The following is an 18,700-nucleotide window of genomic DNA, read 5'->3' on the forward strand; positions in this document are numbered from 1 at the left end:
TCATCTTTTTGCCAGGCCAAACCGAACTACGAATTTATTTGCTTTATTGGCCCTCTATGGCTGGCTGACTGCCTGTCCGTTCCGTTCTATTGATAAATATGGAGATTGCCTTGCGGGTTGGCTTTAGTTCTAAATAGTCCGCCCAACGAAACGGTCGAGTGTACGTACCGTGCCCTCACACGCTCGCGGCCAGAAGTACCCGCCTCCGTGCATTTTTGATACACTGTTTGCTCGCGACCGCTTTGCCGACTGTTTTTTTCTGGTGCGTTCTTTTGTGGTTCTCTTTTTGTTCTAGTGAAAGGCTTTAGGGTAAGTGTCGCCTCCGTCTCCGCCTCCGCCTTTGCTCGCTGGATGGCCTATCATGTCCGCACAAATATTAGATATTGTATCTCGCGAAACCCAGAACCAAAACCAGATGTCTACTGCCGGCTCTCGGCTGACGCGTATTGGATTTATGCCACTCTGCCACTCGTTTATCTCTGTTTATTCCTGTTATACGTCTGTTTATTAGTTTTCGCTCCCTCCGTGAGTGACTCACAGTATGAGGGTGGGGGGGCGGTGGAGTGGGCGGGCATACCCGTGGGATTTCCATTCATTAAATGCTAATCGATTTGAGTACTTTCTATTCCTTTCTGCTCTCACTATTCTGTGTGTAAATGCTACTTTCCCTACGAAATTCGCATAAGTGAACGGCTCTTATACGGATGAGGAGTCGCTGCCCATCAGTGAGTGGAACACATGGGTTGTTCCTTTTCTTTTCTATTCCCATATGAGTCCCTGTACGAATTTATCTAACAAAAATGTGTTCCCCTAAACGAACGGCACCTTCGAATGCATTTCCCATTAAGCAGGGCATCCACAGGCGAGTTCGATGATCAAGTTCTTCTGTGGATGCCCTGCTCTAAGCGAACGAAGAGAACCAGCTCCCAGTGGATTCGCCGTAAAAAAATTCGCTATCTAATAAGTATGGGATGTATCTGTTCCATTCCTGTACTCCTGTATTCCATTATTTCGGTTCCTCTTCGTATGATTCGCTGTACAAATTTCCCATAAGTGAGCGGCACACATTCGTACAGAATGTATCATGAAGTTTGGATAAATCATTGCCACATTTCAGAAGTTTCATTCATATATCTGAAGCATATGGAACCTTTCCCTTTCCTTAATGAAATCTTAGAGCATAAAGCCCCCAATAAAAAACAAAAAAAAAAAAAAATGTCTGCCAGAATCAGGAAAGAATCATAAATAGCTGGGCTTATCGGTGCATTTGCTTTTATGCAATTCATTCTTAGATCAGCAAAATTTCTTACATCGCTGCCGGCTCGCTCTGTGCGCTCGGACTCTGCTCCCAACACACGCGCGCGTATCACACAGAAAAACCCGTTGCCACCAGACTCGGGGCGCCGTTTCGACTGATTCCGCGACAATGGAATGGGATAACCATTATCGTCATCTAATTATTATCGACTTGAGAGTTTGTGTGTCTGAACAAAGACGGATTGGCTGTTGGGTGCATGAGTTTTATAGTATTTTTGTATACAAACCTGAGTGCAAGATTACGAGTGTGAGGATTCAAATTAGAAGCTACCCAGACAGAGAGCTCTTCCAGAAAGGTTTCGCCGTTCGCGGTACATTTCCAAGCGCAAAAGTACCCATAATTGAACGGCACTTTTGTGGATAGGTATGGGTAGCCAGCCCACAAGTGAATGAAATCCATCCGTAGTAAATATCTGTCGCGTGTTTCCACTTCATTTTAACGCGTGTAAATATTTACAAGGTACATCCCCAAACCCCAACCCCAACTCCAACCCCGCCCCGCTGTAATAGCCGAGTGCATTCTGTGTGCGACTACGGTTACACGAGTACACGGTTACGCCTTGTAAAATGTTTGTACATCTCGGACATTTGTCCGTCGAACCGAAGTGTAGAGATAATTGTAACACGAGTAACGATTTATTTACATTCATTTTGTTGGTTTATTGCCGCCCTATCAGTTGATTTTGATAAGATAATGACAATAGATAATAGATAATACAATTCAATCGGGTACAATCGATCCATGTTTGAAGTGAACATTGATGGAGGCCCATGACATTCGAGAGACTGAGACTTGAGCTTGAATTTCCCCGAGTATTTCATGTATTCCTATTTCCTCGTTCTCTCTCTCTCCCCAGAGCTCCACCTGATTTTAAACGATTTTAATGCTGGGATAAACCAAAAACCACAAACAAAAAAACAAATCCAAGAGAGACAAAAGACCATCAAGCAGCGATGGCAAAGGTCACCAACTGGGACAAGTTCGTCCTTCTGCTGTGGAAGAACTGGACGCTACAATGGAGCCACAAGTGGCAGATGGTCATCGAATTGGTGCTCCCGGCGATCTTCTCCCTGCTGCTGGTCCTCGTCCGCACTTTGGTCGACACCGAACCGATGCCTGACCGGCTATACCAACAGCAGAACATCTCCAATCTGGATCTGCTGAAGTAAGTTCTGGCCGCTCCACCAAGCGCTCTTCCATTCTTATTGGATCGATTTTTTATCGATTGCCATTTTGGATATCGATTTTATGTTTAAAGATTGCTTTTTATGTTTACCGATTGCCATTGCCTGCATCGATTTCCATTTATGTTTATCGATAGATCTTTATGTTAATATAATTATTTTAATAATGTATCGATTTCCCTTGCAGATATCTATTTATATTGTATCGATTTCCTTCTCCATTTATGTTTATAGATTAAATTTTTTGCTTATCGATATTCTTTAATGTTAGTATAATTGCTTTTTGTATTTATCGATTGCTTTTTATCTACATCGATTCCCTTTTATGTTGATCGATTTCCATTTTGATATCGATTTGAATGCTTATCGAATTTTATTGCGCATATATTTTTTATTTATCGATTTTTATTAGGAATTATTTGTTCACCAGCCATCGATAAATATAAAATAATTGACCAACACAAAATGTATGCAATTTTGATCGAGTATTCGATATTTATCGATTCCAGTTGAAAGATATTTTCTTTATTTCTTTCTATTGCATGTTTTGAGTATATTGTAGCTCTTCCGTTTTCCTCTTACTTATCCCACTTTTCCCACTTTTCCTATGATTTATTTTGATTTCCTTTTTTCTTTCTTTATGATTTTTATAATTTTATTCGTATTTCCATTATTTTTTATTTGATTTTCAATCAGATTTAAAATTTATTCTATGATATCTGTAATATCTTATTTTTTTCATATATGTAATTTCTACGCTTTTCCTCATTCTTGACATATATTTTGCATGATTTCTTATTATATTCCATTTATATTTCTTTACTATTATTACCTTTCATTTTCTATATGTTTTTTCATGAAATACTTCTTTTTCCTTAAGCTTTCTTTGGTTTTCCCATATCTTTTTATTGATTTCCCTTCTTTTCCTGTATCTTTTCTACGATTTTCTTCCATTTTCCATATTTTCCCTAAATTTATCTATTTTCTATGATTTTCCCTTGTTTTTCTTTATTTTCTATGATTTGCTTCCCTTTTCCCATATTTTTTCTTTCTCTTTCCGTATGCTTTCCCTATGCTTTCTTCTGGCAGGCTCGAATTTTCTATGCTTTCTATAGTTTCTGAATCTGCATTAAAAAAATACCAAAAAAATACCAAAATATACTTCATATGTACGAGTATGTGTAAATTTGTAAATCTCTCGTCTCTCGTTTCCGCCCCAGACATACGTTGCATAGTTCGTCCTACTTTGGCAAACTCCTAGAGCTGATTGCACCCAACCGAAGGAGGTAATGAATCTGTAATGAAAATACCATGAAAATCCAACCATTATTCCAGGGATTGAATTTCCTCTAACTCCTCATCTAACATATGCTCAAGCAAAAGCCCAAAAAAAACTAAACCGTAAACCGTAAACCGTCTGTCTTGTCCAACTCCCAGTGCAAAAAAGAACCCATGAATAAACCACCCACTATCCCACTTTCTATCCCTTTATTGATCCTGCAGCAACACCGACACGAGTCTGAAACCTTTCTACTTCAAACTGTACTACTCGCCGTACAATCCCGTGCTGGACAAGCTCGTTAACGAGACCTGCAGGGTACTGCAGCTAGAGAGCTACCACTCATCGGTGGATGCTGCCACATTGCAGTCGGATCTGGTGGCGGAGCGGGCCTTCGCGGGCATACAATTCAGCGATGATTGGTCGAGTATCGACTCCCTGCCGTATGACTTCAGCTTCGCCCTGAGATTCCCCTCGGAGCTGCGAACGGCCACGATAGCGATAGCCAACACGTGGCTGACAATGCGGCTCTTTCCCAGCATTGATTTGACGGGGCCGAGGAATGAGCCGGAGGAAGACGGCGGCATACCGGTGGGATATCTGCGAGAGGGCTTCCTGCCGCTGCAGCATGTCCTGTCGATGAGCTATCTGCGACGAAAGGCCGAGGAGCTGCCGCAGAATGTGACCCTGCCGGAGGTGTGGCTGCAGCGATACCCGTTTCCGGCCTACATCTTCGATCCCCTGCTGGAGGGCATGTCTTCGATAATGTCGCTGATTATCCTCCTCAGCTTCATCTATCCGTGCACGTACATCACAAAGGTAAGTGGCTATGCCGCGACGGGATTGAACCTCTCATCTCTCACCTCTCACGGCATATCAATCACTTGCAGTACATCACCGCCGAGAAGGAGAAGCAGCTCAAGGAGGTAATGAAGATCATGGGCCTCAGCAATTGGCTGCACTGGACCGCCTGGTTCGTCAAGTCCTTCATCATGCTGACCATCTCGGCGATTCTCATTGCCATACTCGTGAAGATCAACTGGAGCGAAGGCGTTGCCGTCCTGACCCACGCAAATTTCACCGCCCTGGTGTTCTTTCTGATCGTCTATATCGTCGCGAGCATCTGCTTTTGCTTCATGATGGCCACGTTCTTCTCCAGGGCCAGCACTGCGGCGGCTGTGACGGGTCTGATCTGGTTCATTGCCTACATCCCATTCTCCTTTACAATCAACACGTACGACGATCTCAGTCTCGGGACGAAGCTGGGCTGGAGCCTGATCTCCAACACGGCCATGGGCTTTGGCATTAAGCTGATCCTTGGATTCGAGGGCACCGGCGAGGGTCTCCAGTGGAGCAATCTCTTCACCCCCGTGTCCGTGGACGATACCCTGACGATAGGGGCTGTGATGCTGATGATGCTCGCCTCCTGCTTCATTTGCATGACCATCTGTCTGTATGTGGAGCAGATAATGCCAGGGAGCTTTGGTGTCCCGAAGCCATGGAATTTCCCCTTTACCATGGAGTTTTGGTGCGGCGAGAGGGAGTATATGGGTGTCGAAGATATGCCCGTCAATGGGGGACTGGAGGAGAACCGCGATCCGAATGCCTTTGAAAGGGAACCGGAGGGCAAACACATCGGTGTACAGATGCGGAATCTGAAGAAGAAATTCGCGGACAAAATGGTCGTCAAGGGTCTGTCGATGAACATGTTCGAGGATGAGATCACAGTGCTACTCGGACACAATGGCGCAGGCAAGACTACGACCATATCAATGCTCACGGGCATGTTTCCGCCGACCAGTGGCACGGCTATACTCAATGGCAGCGACATACGCACCAATATCGAGGGGGCACGCATGTCCCTTGGCATCTGTCCGCAGCACAATGTCCTCTTCGATGAGATGAGTGTCGCGAATCACATACGCTTCTTCAGCCGCATGAAGGGGCTGCGGGGCAAGGCCGTCGAGCATGAGGTGAATAAGTACCTGAAGATGATCGAGCTGGAGGACAAGGCGAATGTGGCCTCCTCGAAGCTATCGGGCGGCATGAAGCGAAAGCTCTCTGTGTGCTGTGCCCTGTGCGGCGACACCAAGGTGGTGCTGTGCGATGAGCCCAGCTCTGGCATGGATCCATCCGCTCGCCGACAGCTGTGGGATCTGCTGCAGCAGGAGAAGATCGGTCGGACACTGCTCCTGACGACACACTTTATGGACGAGGCGGATGTGCTCGGCGATCGCATAGCCATCATGTGCGATGGCGAGCTCAAATGTCATGGCACATCGTTCTTTTTGAAGAAGAAATACGGCTCGGGCTATCGATTGGTAATAGAACTGATGATAAAGATATTTCGGCATATCCTTATTGACATTTTCTCTGTCTGTTTTTAGATCTGCGTGAAGCGTGAAAACTGCGAGACGAACGAGGTGACGGCCTTGCTGCAGAAGTACGTGCCTGGCCTGAAACCCGAGTGCGATATTGGAGCGGAGCTCTCGTACCAATTGCCGGATAACTATTCCTCGAAATTTGAGGAGATGTTCGGGCAGCTGGAGGAGCAATCGGATGAGCTGCATCTGAATGGCTATGGCGTGGGCATCACCTCCATGGAGGAGGTCTTCATGAAGGTCGGTGCCGAGAAGGATGGCGCCGGCAATCTGAAGGATGCCAGCGAAATAATGAACGGCGGCACTGGCTATGGCAAGGAGGACAACAACCACCATGACAACGAATCGATACAGTGTAAGCAGCGATTGATCAATCAATTGAATCGAATCGAACCGAATGATAAACTCCATTAACTGTTTGCAGCCGATGGCATCTTCTCCGAGAATCGTCGCCTGCTCCAAGGAATGAAGCTCCTTTCGAATCAATGGAAAGCCATGTTCCTCAAGAAGATCCTGTACACGTGGCGCAACAAGCTGCTGCTCCTCATCCAGAACATAATGCCCATTTTCTTTGTGGTTGTCACGATCCTCATCATCGAAACGCAGGGCACCTTCATGGAACTGAAGCCCATCACCATGTCCCTCACACAGTATCCTTTGGCTGTGACAGTGCTGGAGCGGCAGAATCTCGGGATACAGGGCGACCGCATAGCCACACAGTATGCCGCCTTGGCCCAGTCCTATGGCTCAGATTATGAGCTGCAAGAGACGCCCGCAGAGAAAACCTTCACGGACTACATCCTGGAGCTGGGCAGGACGATACAGGTGCGGATCAATTCGCGTTACCTCACAGCGGCCACTGTCAACGAGACGCATATTGTGGCCTGGCTGAACAACCAGCCAATGCATACGGCGCCCCTCACCGTCAATCTGGCACACAATGCCATTGGCATGGCCCTCCATCCAAACATCAGGATATCCGTGACGAATGCCCCACTTCCGTACACCACCGACACGCTCCTCTCGCAGCTCTCGACGGGCAATAATCTGGGCACCCAATTGGCCACCAATTTGTGCTTCTGCATGTGCTTCGTCAGCTCCATTTATATCCTGTTCATGATCAAGGAGCGCGAATCGCGGGCCAAGCTCCTCCAGTTCGTGGGCGGAGTCAAGGTGTGGACCTTCTGGCTGTCGCAATTCATCTGCGACTTTGCCACCTACATCTTTACAGCGTTCATTATGATCCTCACGATACTGTGCTTCCAAGAGGCGGGTCTCTCGTCCTTCGGGGAGCTGGCACGTTACTTCCTGCTGCTGCTGCTCTTTGGCTTCTCGGCGCTGCCGTTCATCTACATCATGTCGCTCTTCTTCAAGGAGCCCGCCACCGGGTTTGCCCGCGTCTCCATCATCAATATCTTCTGCGGAATGGCCCTGTTTATTGTCGTTGTGGTTATGTCCTCGGATTTCTTCGATACCAAGGACACCGCAGACGTTCTGGGCTGGATATTCCGCATCTTTCCACACTTTTCGCTGGCCATGGGCCTCAACAAGGTGTACATCAATACGGCCACAAGGAATGCCTGCGAAAAGCTGGGCCTGCCACCCGTACTGCTCTGCGAAATGATACCCAAATGTTGCAGTAAGTGTTCCTTACCCTTCGCAATGATTACCTTTTCCTAACAACGTCTAACAAATTTTATTCCCACAGATATGAAGCCATGGTTCGCTTGGGCGGAGCCTGGCGTCGGCCCCGAAACCACCTACATGGTCACAACGGGAGTTGTTTTTTTCCTCATCATCATTGTCCTGGAATTCCGAATCATCGGCGAGCTCATCTACAAGATACGCCAAGCGTTAACGTAAGCACAGAATCGCTCTGACTTCTCTCCCTCTCTCTCTCTCTGTCCACAAAAGTAACCATAGCTTTTGTCGTTCCGCAGCAAGGCACCACCGCCACCCGTGGAGGGTTATCTGGATGACGATGTGGCCCAGGAGCGGGAGCGCATTTTCAATATGAGTACCCCCGAACTGGCCGCCAAGAATCTGGTGTTGGATCGTGTGACCAAATATTATGGCAACTTTTTGGCCGTCAATCAAGTGTCGCTCTGCGTGCAGGAGTAAGTTTTTGTCCCAGAATCAAAAAATCGATAGTACTCGTATTTTCTATGCAATATGTCATCAATTTTGCAGTAGTTTATCATGTGGATTCCCTAAAATGTATCGTTGGCATGAAAAATGTAGCTAAATTTGATCTAAGATCGAGCAAATATTAGGTTTTTATAGGAGAAATCGAAAAGACAGCACAATACCGAATATTTTAGTCGATTAATAATCGATTCAAAATTGATGAATTATCAATTCTTAGTAGAAGAATTGGATGTGGATTAAACATGGATACAATTCGATTGATTATCGATTATTAGTACTACAAAATATTGCTGCAAAATGTATTCAACTTACTAATTCTTTGGCGTCCTTTTTGCAGGGTGGAGTGCTTCGGACTGTTGGGCGTGAATGGAGCGGGCAAGACGACCACCTTCAAGATGATGACTGGCGACGAGCGCATCAGCTCGGGGGCGGCCTATGTGCAGGGCTTGAGCCTGGAATCGGACATGAATAGCATCTACAAGATGATCGGCTACTGTCCGCAGTTCGATGCCCTGCTGGACGATCTGACCGGGCGCGAGGTGCTGCGCATTTTCTGCCTGTTGCGTGGCGTCCAGGAGGGACGGATCAAGCAGCTGTCGGAGGATCTGGCCAAGTCGTTTGGCTTCATGAAGCACATGGATAAGCGAACGGCCGCCTACAGCGGTGGCAACAAGCGGAAGCTGAGCACCGCCATAGCCGTCATTGGCAGCCCCTCGGTGGTGTACCTGGATGAGCCGACAACGGGAATGGATCCGGCGGCACGTCGCCAGCTGTGGAACATGGTCTGTCGCATCCGTGACTCGGGCAAATCGATTGTCCTCACCTCCCACAGCATGGAGGAGTGCGAGGCTCTATGCACGCGTCTGGCCATCATGGTCAATGGCGAGTTTAAGTGCATTGGCAGCACGCAGCATCTAAAGAACAAGTTCTCCAAGGGCCTGATCCTGAAGATCAAGGTGCGACGTAATCTGGAGGCACTGCGACAGATGCGGCACAGCAGCAGCTTCACAGCCGGCACAAGGAATGCCGATGAGCAGACGGTGCCTGAGCAGATGGCACAGCAGAACATCAACCAAGTGAAGGAGTTTGTGGAGCGTGAATTTCCACATTCCATATTGCAGTAAGTGCTAAACTTGAATCGAAGGGAGGAAACCCTTTCTGTAAATGTTTTGTTGTATGTTTCTTTCTTGCAGAGAGGAATATCAGGGCATTTTAACATTCTACATTCCATTGACGGGCGTCAAATGGTCGCGTATCTTTGGCCTAATGGAGAGCAATCGCGAGGAGTTGAATGTCGAAGACTATTCGGTCAGTCAGACTACATTGGAGGAGATATTCCTCGAGTTTGCCAAGTACCAGCGCGAGGATACGCGTGCCCAACAGTGAGCGCATACAACACGCATACTAGTTGTTGCTAATCCTCCCCCTTTGGCTTTTATAACTTATGGGTTTTTTTTGAATGCCTCATCAGACCTATTTCGAGAATCAACGCCATGCCACTCATTTCTATGTCTCATGCATCACCACTCATCACGAATGCACAGGAGCAGGAGACACTTTTGTCATCCGCGATCTTTCGTTGTAGTTTTCTTGTAGTTCTTTTAGTAGTGGCTAATCCCAATACCTCTCTCCCCCCCATCTTTATTGACACCAACCAACCAACCAACCAACCAACCAACCAAACAGCAGCTAACTTTTCCGCATGGCTTGTAGACCTATCTTCAATTCTGCAATCTGCTATCTCTTATCCTATTTCGATGTCAATATTGCTAATGCTAATGTATGACTATGTAACGTTTTTGTTCCCCCCCAAAAAATGCAGCCAAGGCCACCTCTCAAAGCTGAGAAAACTATGCAAATCCCTTCTAGATAATGAGTATTGAATGAAACCAACTACCTAAACGGATCTAATCGGATCTTCTGTGACCTGATGCCTGAAACACACACAAAATAGTTTCTAAGACTCTTAACAAAAGAAACCCAGACAAAAGATAATGCAACGTGAATGCCTTGTTACCTTGTGATCTACTAGCGAAATTACACACCTAAAAATAACATAACAGAGAGATCTACCATATATATATATATATACACATATATATATATATATCGTATAACGTATAACGTATCTGCCTGAAATGCACGATAAGTTCCAAAGATTTTTACGTATCATTTTATCATTTTTATTTTTAGTTTTTTTTTTTTTTGTTTTCGTTTCCATTTTGTATTTTGTATCTTGTTCTGCCATCAAAAGTATTCTTCTTTAAGGTACACAAAAGAATCGGCGCTTTACATTTTTAGCTTTAAAAAAAAGAAGTCAACTCGATGTATTTTTATTATGAATGTTTGTACTTACGATTTCGGGAGCTAAAACCAAACTGTAAATACTATAGTTGCGATTTAACTATGGAACCTGAGCGATAACATTAAATGTGTAATAAACGGAAATAAATAATAAATTCTGAATGGTATTTGGGCTTTATTTGGGCCTCTAACGTATAAGAACCCTTCTGAAGCAGAAAATATGGGCTACCTTCGACAGTCTTTGGATAATCTTAATGATGAACAGCCTAATTAATCCCACTAGACAGTAAACATCAACATTGGTTCGATATATGTATCTTCAGGTACAGTCTCTGTAGCGACACGAATATAAAATCCTATGAAAGCTTGAAAAAATCTTTTCTCTAACTTGATATCGGCGCTGAATAAAACGATCTTTTTATTGATCTTTGCAGTTCGCTATACTTCTTTTTATTTTGTTTCTTTTAGCAAGATCTTTACGCGATTATTGTAGGGCGAAAGCAATGTTATTGTTTCTCCAAAATGGTAACAAATCTATATTTATGAAGCCAATGGAATCTTCTTCGGGATTGAGTTATTATTTCGTAATGGACGTAGGGGTATACCTTCGGCTGCCGCGATCAAAGAGATAGACATGCAGGCCAATGACCATATTGCGGGTGATGAAAAAGTCCTCAATATTGAGCTCGAAAGTGTCCTTGCGAAGACTAAGGAATATATGGGAGAAGGAGGTCGACTCCAATGGCAAATGAAAGATCATTGAGTCGCTCTGCTCATCGCTAAATGGGAATAAATGGGAATATGGGGATTACGACATGAAATTTAAGGCGCGCGTCCACAACTCACTGGAGCGTTGCTCCGTGGAACTTGAGTTCCATGAACGAGGACAGCTTCTTGTGCGGCGACATGGGTATCTGGCCGATGCGATTCCATGTGCTGCGCGAGAGACTGACACTCGGATTGGCCTTGCGCTTGAATCGCACCTCCACCTGGTAGCCGTTCCTGTAGTTGTCGCTGAGCTCCTCATAGCACCCGATGGCCCACAGCTGGCCATCGTAAAGGACGGGCGTCCGGTGGCACAGCCGCTCGCTGTCCAGCGGCAAGAGGCTGGTGTACAGAAAGCTACTGCCACGCGACTGCATGAACGCGGTGATGGTGAAGATCGTTCTCTTGCCCGCCGGATCGATGCCCGCCGGCACCCCGTCCACGCAAATGAATGCCGGAGAGCCCAGAATGGCCAGGGCGAAGTGCAGGCGGCGCCACTGGCCCGTGGTGCAGAACTGAATGGGCAGATTGCAGCAGCTCTGGAGACCCATCATCTGTATCAGGCCCTCGCTCACCTCTTTGGCCGTATGGCGGTAATGGCCCTGAAGCAGGGCCTTGATGTACATTAGCTCCATGGGTGTGAACTCTCCAGGCAGGGTGTCGTTCTGCGGACAGTAGCCCAGCCGGCGATAGCATTGGACGCGCTGACGGGCCATGGAGTAGCCCCCGACCCAAATGCGTCCACAAGTGGCGCGCGTTTCATGCACCAGGAGCTTCAGGAGGGTCGTCTTTCCAGAAGTGTTGTAGCCATTGAGGGAGACACATTCGGTTCTGCGAATCAAAAAAGTCTCGATAGAAGGATGACTATCGATAACTATCGATATCGGCACTCACTTGCCTATGCGCAGATCTAGTCCCTCGATGATATAGCGCTTCTTGTGGCGCTTTCCCAAACTGTGGATGATCAGGGAGTACTGCTCCCGATCCGACTGTTTCATTTGGTCAATGTGATGCCTCTCTGTGATGACAGAGGCATCCACAGCCGGGGCATCTTTGAGAGTGGGCCTGGACGTAGTGTCCTCCGGAATGCGACACTCTTCGGGAATTCTGTGTCTGCAGAAGCCATAGGCGAGGACTGTGTAGAATTCCGTGGCTTCAAGGAAGATCACAAGCAGTAGAATGTTCAGCATCATCATTGAGAGCTCGAAGGCGATGCCAAGGTCCTTCATAAGGTAGTGATAGGTAGCTAGAAAGAGAGGATAACTATTAGAGGACATCCTTCTTGAAGGGATAAGGATCTCCTCTTCACTCAACTGCAACAATTGGGTAGGCTATTGCAATGCAGGATCTTGGTGGATACAAATTTCACATCCGGATCAGAGCAGTACAGTCTATACTCGTGTATCATGAACAATTTGAAGACCATTTCGGCAGAAGTATATTGTATGTGATATTGAAACCAATCCGGGAGATTCCCTATATCATTCGATACCACAATATTGAATATGAGAATACCCAAGGAATTCCATAGGCAGATAAGCACAAAGCCATGCAGGGGATCACGAATTAGCTCCGATACCAGATAGGTGCTCAACATCACTGCCAGACCCAAGAGGCCGAGTGTCAAGGAAAGGAAAACTACAAGAAAATCAGGCGAAAATAAATTGAAAGTCAGAGGGAACATGGTTGAGCCGAGAACCCACAGTAAAAGAGAACATCATGATGTGGATGCACGTAGACGGCCACACAGATGATCACGCAGATCACCAGAACCGACAGCAGCATTAAATCAAAGAGTATATAGCACAGCCAGAAGGTGTGAAGCCTTGCGCCAGCCAGTAACTGTTGCTTTTTCATCGTACTGGCCCGCTCCCGAATGAGAAACATCGAGATGCTCGGCCACACAAAGCTCACGACGAACGTGATGTTGATGGCCAGAAGGCCGCCCAAACTGAGCGGTGACTGGGTAAAGGTATTGAGATTCGTCTGAAAGGGCATTGGCCACAGGGTCACATCAATGGTGGCCTCCTCGTCGAAGGTTTGTCTGTGGAAGGATCACGGAATCAAAAGAGAGTTCGATTCAGAGGCAGAGGCAGAAATCTGGCTGGTACCTGGCCACCGCATTGTGCACCGTATTCAGACTGTATGCGGCCGTATGCAATGGTATATTGTTGAACCATGCCGTCACAATCTTCTCGCTGAATGTTGCCCCAAACAAGTGGCGGAAATTCACATTCTGTGAGAACTCGTTGTGATGCAGCAGATGCGACTTGCCGTGCATATCCTTGTTGAGGATGTGGACATGACCGTCGTACCAGTAGAGCAGCTCCGTGTAGAAGCCATACATCCCGTGCACATTCTTGGACTCCTGGGTGAGGATCTCCGCAAAGGCCTCTATGGTGTGCAGGCTCGTGAGGTTAAACGTCAGCGGGAGTAGCTTAAAGTTCTTTCCATACAGGAGAGTGGCCGAAAAGGTGCACACAAGGGCTACGGCGAGAACCAAGGCATCCACTATCCCGAGACTCCATGATCGGCGGGCCACTATCCATCGCTTGTAGAGAAGGGCCCACAAATGCAGGACAAACAACCGCCGGCCGGTGAGCTTTCCTTTGTGCGCGACATCCTCCAGCATGGCATAGTAGTCCTCAACGATGATGCTATGATTGTTGATCATCTCCCCGTCGCCCTCCTGATCGTTCTGCTCGCACCCGAAACGCAGAAAGATCTCCTCCATGGAGGTGTCCCTTATGCGAAAGCTCACGACATTGAGCTGATCCATATTCTGCTCGAGCTCATCCAAAAGGGATGTGAACTGATCCTCGTACTTGTTCTCTAGGACAAACGTCACCTTCAGCCCAATATCACTCTCGATGGCCAGGTGAGGCATGTATGAGCTCAACATTGTGTGCAGTCTAGTGACGTTGCAGTTTTTGCCCTTGACGCAGGTCTTCAAGGCGAGAGAGAGAGGGAGAGAAAGAGATAATAGTATGGAATCAGAGATCGATGGTAGAACTATATGGGTTCAGTTAGAAATCCATGAGAGATCGAACAGAGATTGACAAGAGATGGATGAGAAGATCGATTAGAAATGAAAAAGAAATCAATATGGGACCGATGAGATGGGATCCATAATTATTGAATTTCAGAATATTTCGATATTAAATCGATCAGATCGTTGAAAATTGATCTATCTAGTTATCTATGAGAGATCCATTAGAAATCATTGAGAGATCCATGAGATATCAATGATCGATCCACCTACCAATCGATATCCATGTCCGTACATATTCTTCAGAAAAGTTCTAGTGCCGGTGCACTTGAGCTCTCCATTTGCCATGATCGCCAGACGATCGGCCATTGTCTCTGCCAAAGCGGTGGAGTTTGTAACGAGAATAATGGTGCGTCGCGACTTCTCCTCGTTGATGAGGGCCCAGATGAGCGACTGTGTGGGCTTGTCCAGATCGGAGTGTATATCATCGATCAGGACGATAGAGCAGTCCCCCAAGAATGCGCAGCACACACTGAAAAGACACCTCTCTGGGGCGCTGAGATGCCTAACCTTGCTGGTCTTCAGATGGGTGATTTTCATCGCCTGCATATAGAAATTCGCCTGTGCCACAATCTGGCCGCGCTCGTGCATGCCTCGCACCTGGCAAACGAAATGGATGTGATCGATGACGCTCAAATCGAGCAGCAGGAGATCGTCGTTGAAGGCGACACCCAGTTCCGCAGAGGCTGCCATTCGTTCCGTTTCTATGTCATGCGTGGAAATCATGACCGATCCCCGATTGGGATTCAGCAGACCAGCGAGTATACGCAGCAGCGTCGTCTTCCCACAGCCATTGTGGCCCATGAGGATGGTTACTTCGTTCTCGTAGACATTCCATGTGAAGAGATTGAGGGCCGGGTGATCGCTGCTACCGAATCGCTTGCACAGTTTCCTGATCTTCAGCTTGAAGCGTCGATGCGAGGGCTCCACCTCGTAGATCTTCGTGGAATTCACCCCAATTGTGGTGCCCTGGTGCGTAAAACTTTTCGGACGCTCGTTCTGAAAGTCATCGGGCATGCTGCCGGCCCGCAACGGACGCTTCATTCCCTTGTTGGCCATCTCGGTGGCATTCCACATGTCCATGTAGAGGCCAATTATGCAGTAGACCAATGCTGCGGCCGCGAACACCCACGAGCTCTTGGTGACGCTCATCGGTTCGCTGGCGAAGATCAGCTCGAATCCGCGGTCATACCACTCCTTGTGGAAGATCAGCTCTCGCTCCACCAGCGTCTCGATCACTTTGGCCAACACACAGTTGGGCAATGCATAGGACAGGTAGCGAATGATGCGCAGTTCCTGCTCCGGATTGTTCCACAGCACAAAGAAGGGCATGTACGTGATGATCCACAGGACAGTCAGCACATGGACGGCATTCAAGGGATGCTTAAAGAACGCCGAGATCATCATTGCAAACGCATTCGACGCTAGACTGTAGGAAACGACAATCAGTAATAAAATATGCCAGGGGGTCTCCGTGAGGACTCCATAGTCATTCCGCCAGTGTACCTACAAATTGAATAAAACATAATACATTGACCAAGAAATCGGCTATTATAAAATGATATAAAGTCGATAGCTAATCGATGACTTCGATAGTTATCGATATACATTTGATAAGTATTCGAAGTCAATAAGTTTATCTTCATGATAAAAATTAAACAATTTTCCAAGCAAACGATACTTATCGATAATATAAACATCGACTATTTTCGATGAATAATTTGTATTCTTACCTTGCATATCACCGTAATCAACAAAGAGGTAAAGAGCGTATAGAAGACACCCTTCATGTACCACGATATGAAGTGTATGGTATTCCCGATATTCATGTTGATCATGAACAAACGCAGCTGGGAATGCTTCTCACTTACCACTTGCTAAAGAAGGAAACGTTCAATTCAATTCCAGATAGAGCTAAACGACATATCGACGTTTCTTACATAGATTAAAATTTGGCAGGGAAACAGGAAGCCCATGATGAAGAGCAGCGCCAGACTCCGACCCAGGTAGAGCAACAGGGGATCCTGCTTGCGGCCGATGATGGGAAAACGACGCATCTGGATCTCGGGGATCGTCTTGGTACTGACCATCTCCAGGAAGGTCTCGCTAATGACCTTCTGCAGCTTGATGAAGCCCTCGCGAACGTAGCCCACATAGCCGCCGCAGTAGGGCCGATCAAGACGGTCCTGCACGGTGGCGGCTTGGTCGTCCACATAGTTTGTCATCCAATTGGCGCTGATGAAGGAGCCCTGATTCAATATCCGTAGTTCGCTGGGGAGCAGAATCGAGTAATTGAGCACCGGATGGATGCTGTCCTTTTGCACCAGGGATCCCTCTTCGAAATCGTATCCCATTTCGAAGGGCGAATCATCGAAACAGATGCCAGCGAAGAGGTACTCCCGTCGCATCACGTTTTCCAGATGACTGCAGTCATTGAAGTGTTGCGCCTTTAGTGGGTGCAGTTTCCCCATGCTCTGTGTAATGGTCTCACCGAAAATATTAAACTGCTCGGGTGCCCAGCCGATCACCATCTTCGGAATGTACGGATTGTTATCCTTGCCGTACTCTGTGGCGATCTTCTGCCGCTCCGCCAGCATGTCCATCAGCTCCGTCCAGCTGCGCTCCAGATCGATCGGTTCGTACACATTGTCCACCCGCATATCCACCTCCATTATCCATCGCATACCCACAGCGATGAAGCACAGCATTACCGGCGAAAAGACAATCCATAGCACCTCCAAGGGTCTGGATAATTGTATCTTGTGGTTCTTCCACGATATCAAAATTAATTTTCCTACACAGTCACGTATGGTCATAGTATTTTTGTTGTTGTTGTTTTTGTTTGTGAGGGAAAAAACAACGACTGCTACTACTACGAGTATCTACGCGTACGAGTGCCCCAGTGAGTGAGGGGCACTGCTGCATGAGGCGTGACGTAAGAACCGCTTTCAAAGGTAGCAAATTTAAGCCCAGATCTCACGATCTTTGCCCTGCTCTCATATATTTTTCCTAGCTCTATTTAATGGTCTATCTTTTAATGGTCAAAGCTCGGATGTATCCCTCGAATGTATCGCCTCTCCATCTTTGACTATTTGACTCTTTCGCTGTATTCATAATATCCGCTTTCAGACGCTGCTTTCACAGTCATCTGGTCATCTTGTCCTTTCTCCTCTACACACATACATATACATATGTACGTATATGTACGTATATCTTCCAGTTGCATGTTGATTTTTGGCAACATGCAAGCAGCGTGTTTATTTATCCTTTGCCATAACATTTTTATTGCATTCTAAAGCAAACAAATGACAAAAGCTTTTACGCTGCCGACTATCGAGTGGTGAGTAGAAGGGGGGCATGAAAATGACATGAGAGTGAGTGGGGTGGGGTATCCAAAAAGATTGAATACAAAAAAAGAACTAGAATGAAGATATAGATATTTCTAGAGCTCAAACGAATGTCGTTTCTCGTTCACTCGCTTTGAGTGTTTTTCCGTTTGGGCTGCAATATTGGTAAGAAATCGATTAGAATTCTAAAAACTGATATAAAATCTTCAAACAAATTCCAAAAAAATGTATGACTCGATAATTAATCGATATTAATGACAGGTATCGATTAACATCGATTTTATAAAAATTAATTATCATTACCATTTCAATAAAGGATCGAATACGATGCATCTTTCGCATGAATCGCATATTCTTACCCCCTATTGGATTTCTTAGGGTATTCCTTCGGCCGTTTTGTGGCTTCGGCGGAGAGTGCTCTCGTATTTTCGTCTCGTTTAATTTGTTGCTAGCCTCTCGAGGGCCCATTCAGAGCCCCACGGCCCTTTCTGTTCACATTCAATTGCATTTATTGACCGAAGAAATATTTTATTACTTTACGCTTGGCAAATATTAGTCGCCCCTCGCCAATGACATCGCCGGCGAGTGGCGAGTGGCGTGTGGAGTGGTGACTCTTTGCTTCTGTGCCAATGATGCGATAGTGGGCGCCCACCCAAAATGTTTGGGGCGCCGAAATGTGTGCGCCCGCCGCAGTGGCACAAAATAAGTAGAAGGAAGGGCTTAGATCTGGCAGAGCAGAGCGTGTGGCACAGACAGAGTGAGTGCGAGAGCGAGAGGGAGAGAGAGCTTACAACGAATTTGTTGTCATTGACGCAGGCAGCGAAATGAAACGATGATGCTGATGCTGTCCTGTCCCTTGTCACCCTGTCCCTGCTGGCCCTGACGTCTGTCCTGTGCTGCCCTCCGCCTGTCTTGGCTAATATAT

At 46.7% G+C, this 18,700-nt stretch overlaps 2 protein-coding genes across 5 annotated transcripts; one reads left to right on the forward strand and one right to left on the reverse strand.

The window, feature by feature from the left end:
* The first annotated feature begins 121 nt into the window (after positions 1–121).
* On the forward strand, positions 122–10,776 carry LOC108163289 (ATP-binding cassette sub-family A member 3). 4 transcript variants are annotated; one of them, XM_017298503.2, is made up of 12 exons: positions 122–309; positions 2,175–2,483; positions 3,723–3,788; positions 4,006–4,600; positions 4,672–6,102; positions 6,169–6,517; positions 6,587–7,801; positions 7,871–8,021; positions 8,103–8,279; positions 8,648–9,430; positions 9,504–9,692; positions 10,133–10,776. In XM_017298503.2, exons 2-12 carry the CDS (start codon positions 2,272–2,274, stop codon positions 10,191–10,193), a joined length of 5,229 nt encoding a protein of 1,742 aa, XP_017153992.1. In that variant the 5' UTR covers positions 122–309; positions 2,175–2,271; the 3' UTR covers positions 10,194–10,776. The 4 variants fall into 4 exon arrangements, with proteins under 4 accessions (XP_017153992.1, XP_033243566.1, XP_017154008.1 ...); XM_033387675.1 differs by having other exon boundaries at positions 9,504–10,776; XM_017298519.1 differs by lacking the exons at positions 122–309; positions 3,723–3,788 and having other exon boundaries at positions 2,272–2,483; positions 10,133–10,193.
* A 267-nt stretch (positions 10,777–11,043) lies between these two features.
* On the reverse strand, positions 11,044–17,293 carry LOC108165095 (ATP-binding cassette sub-family A member 3). The gene is made up of 9 exons (XM_017301148.2): positions 16,369–17,293; positions 16,162–16,305; positions 14,642–15,934; positions 13,491–14,326; positions 13,083–13,423; positions 12,694–13,017; positions 12,274–12,625; positions 11,461–12,210; positions 11,044–11,393 (listed from the first exon to the last, which is right to left on the reverse strand). Exons 1-9 carry the CDS (start codon positions 17,242–17,244, stop codon positions 11,192–11,194), a joined length of 5,118 nt encoding a protein of 1,705 aa, XP_017156637.1. The 5' UTR covers positions 17,245–17,293; the 3' UTR covers positions 11,044–11,191.
* Between the last annotated feature and the right edge of the window lie 1,407 nt (positions 17,294–18,700).

The sequence above is a fragment of the Drosophila miranda genome, chromosome XL (genome assembly GCF_003369915.1).
Source record: "Drosophila miranda strain MSH22 chromosome XL, D.miranda_PacBio2.1, whole genome shotgun sequence".
Lineage (NCBI taxonomy): Eukaryota > Metazoa > Arthropoda > Insecta > Diptera > Drosophilidae > Drosophila > Drosophila miranda.

Coding starts and splice junctions, on each gene's coding strand:
- LOC108163289 (XM_017298503.2), top strand. CDS start 2,272: ATGGCAAAGGTCACCAACTGGGACAAGTTCGTCCTTCTGCTGTGGAAG. Junction 2,484..3,722: donor TCCAATCTGGATCTGCTGAA/GTAAGTTCTGGC, acceptor TTTCCGCCCCAG/ACATACGTTGCATAGTTCGT. Junction 8,022..8,102: donor AAGATACGCCAAGCGTTAAC/GTAAGCACAGAA, acceptor GTCGTTCCGCAG/CAAGGCACCACCGCCACCCG.
- LOC108165095 (XM_017301148.2), bottom strand. CDS start 17,244: ATGACCATACGTGACTGTGTAGGAAAATTAATTTTGATATCGTGGAAG. Junction 13,424..13,490: donor GTGCACAATGCGGTGGCCAG/GTACCAGCCAGA, acceptor ATCCTTCCACAG/ACAAACCTTCGACGAGGAGG. Junction 13,018..13,082: donor TCATGATGTTCTCTTTTACT/GTGGGTTCTCGG, acceptor ATTTTCTTGTAG/TTTTCCTTTCCTTGACACTC.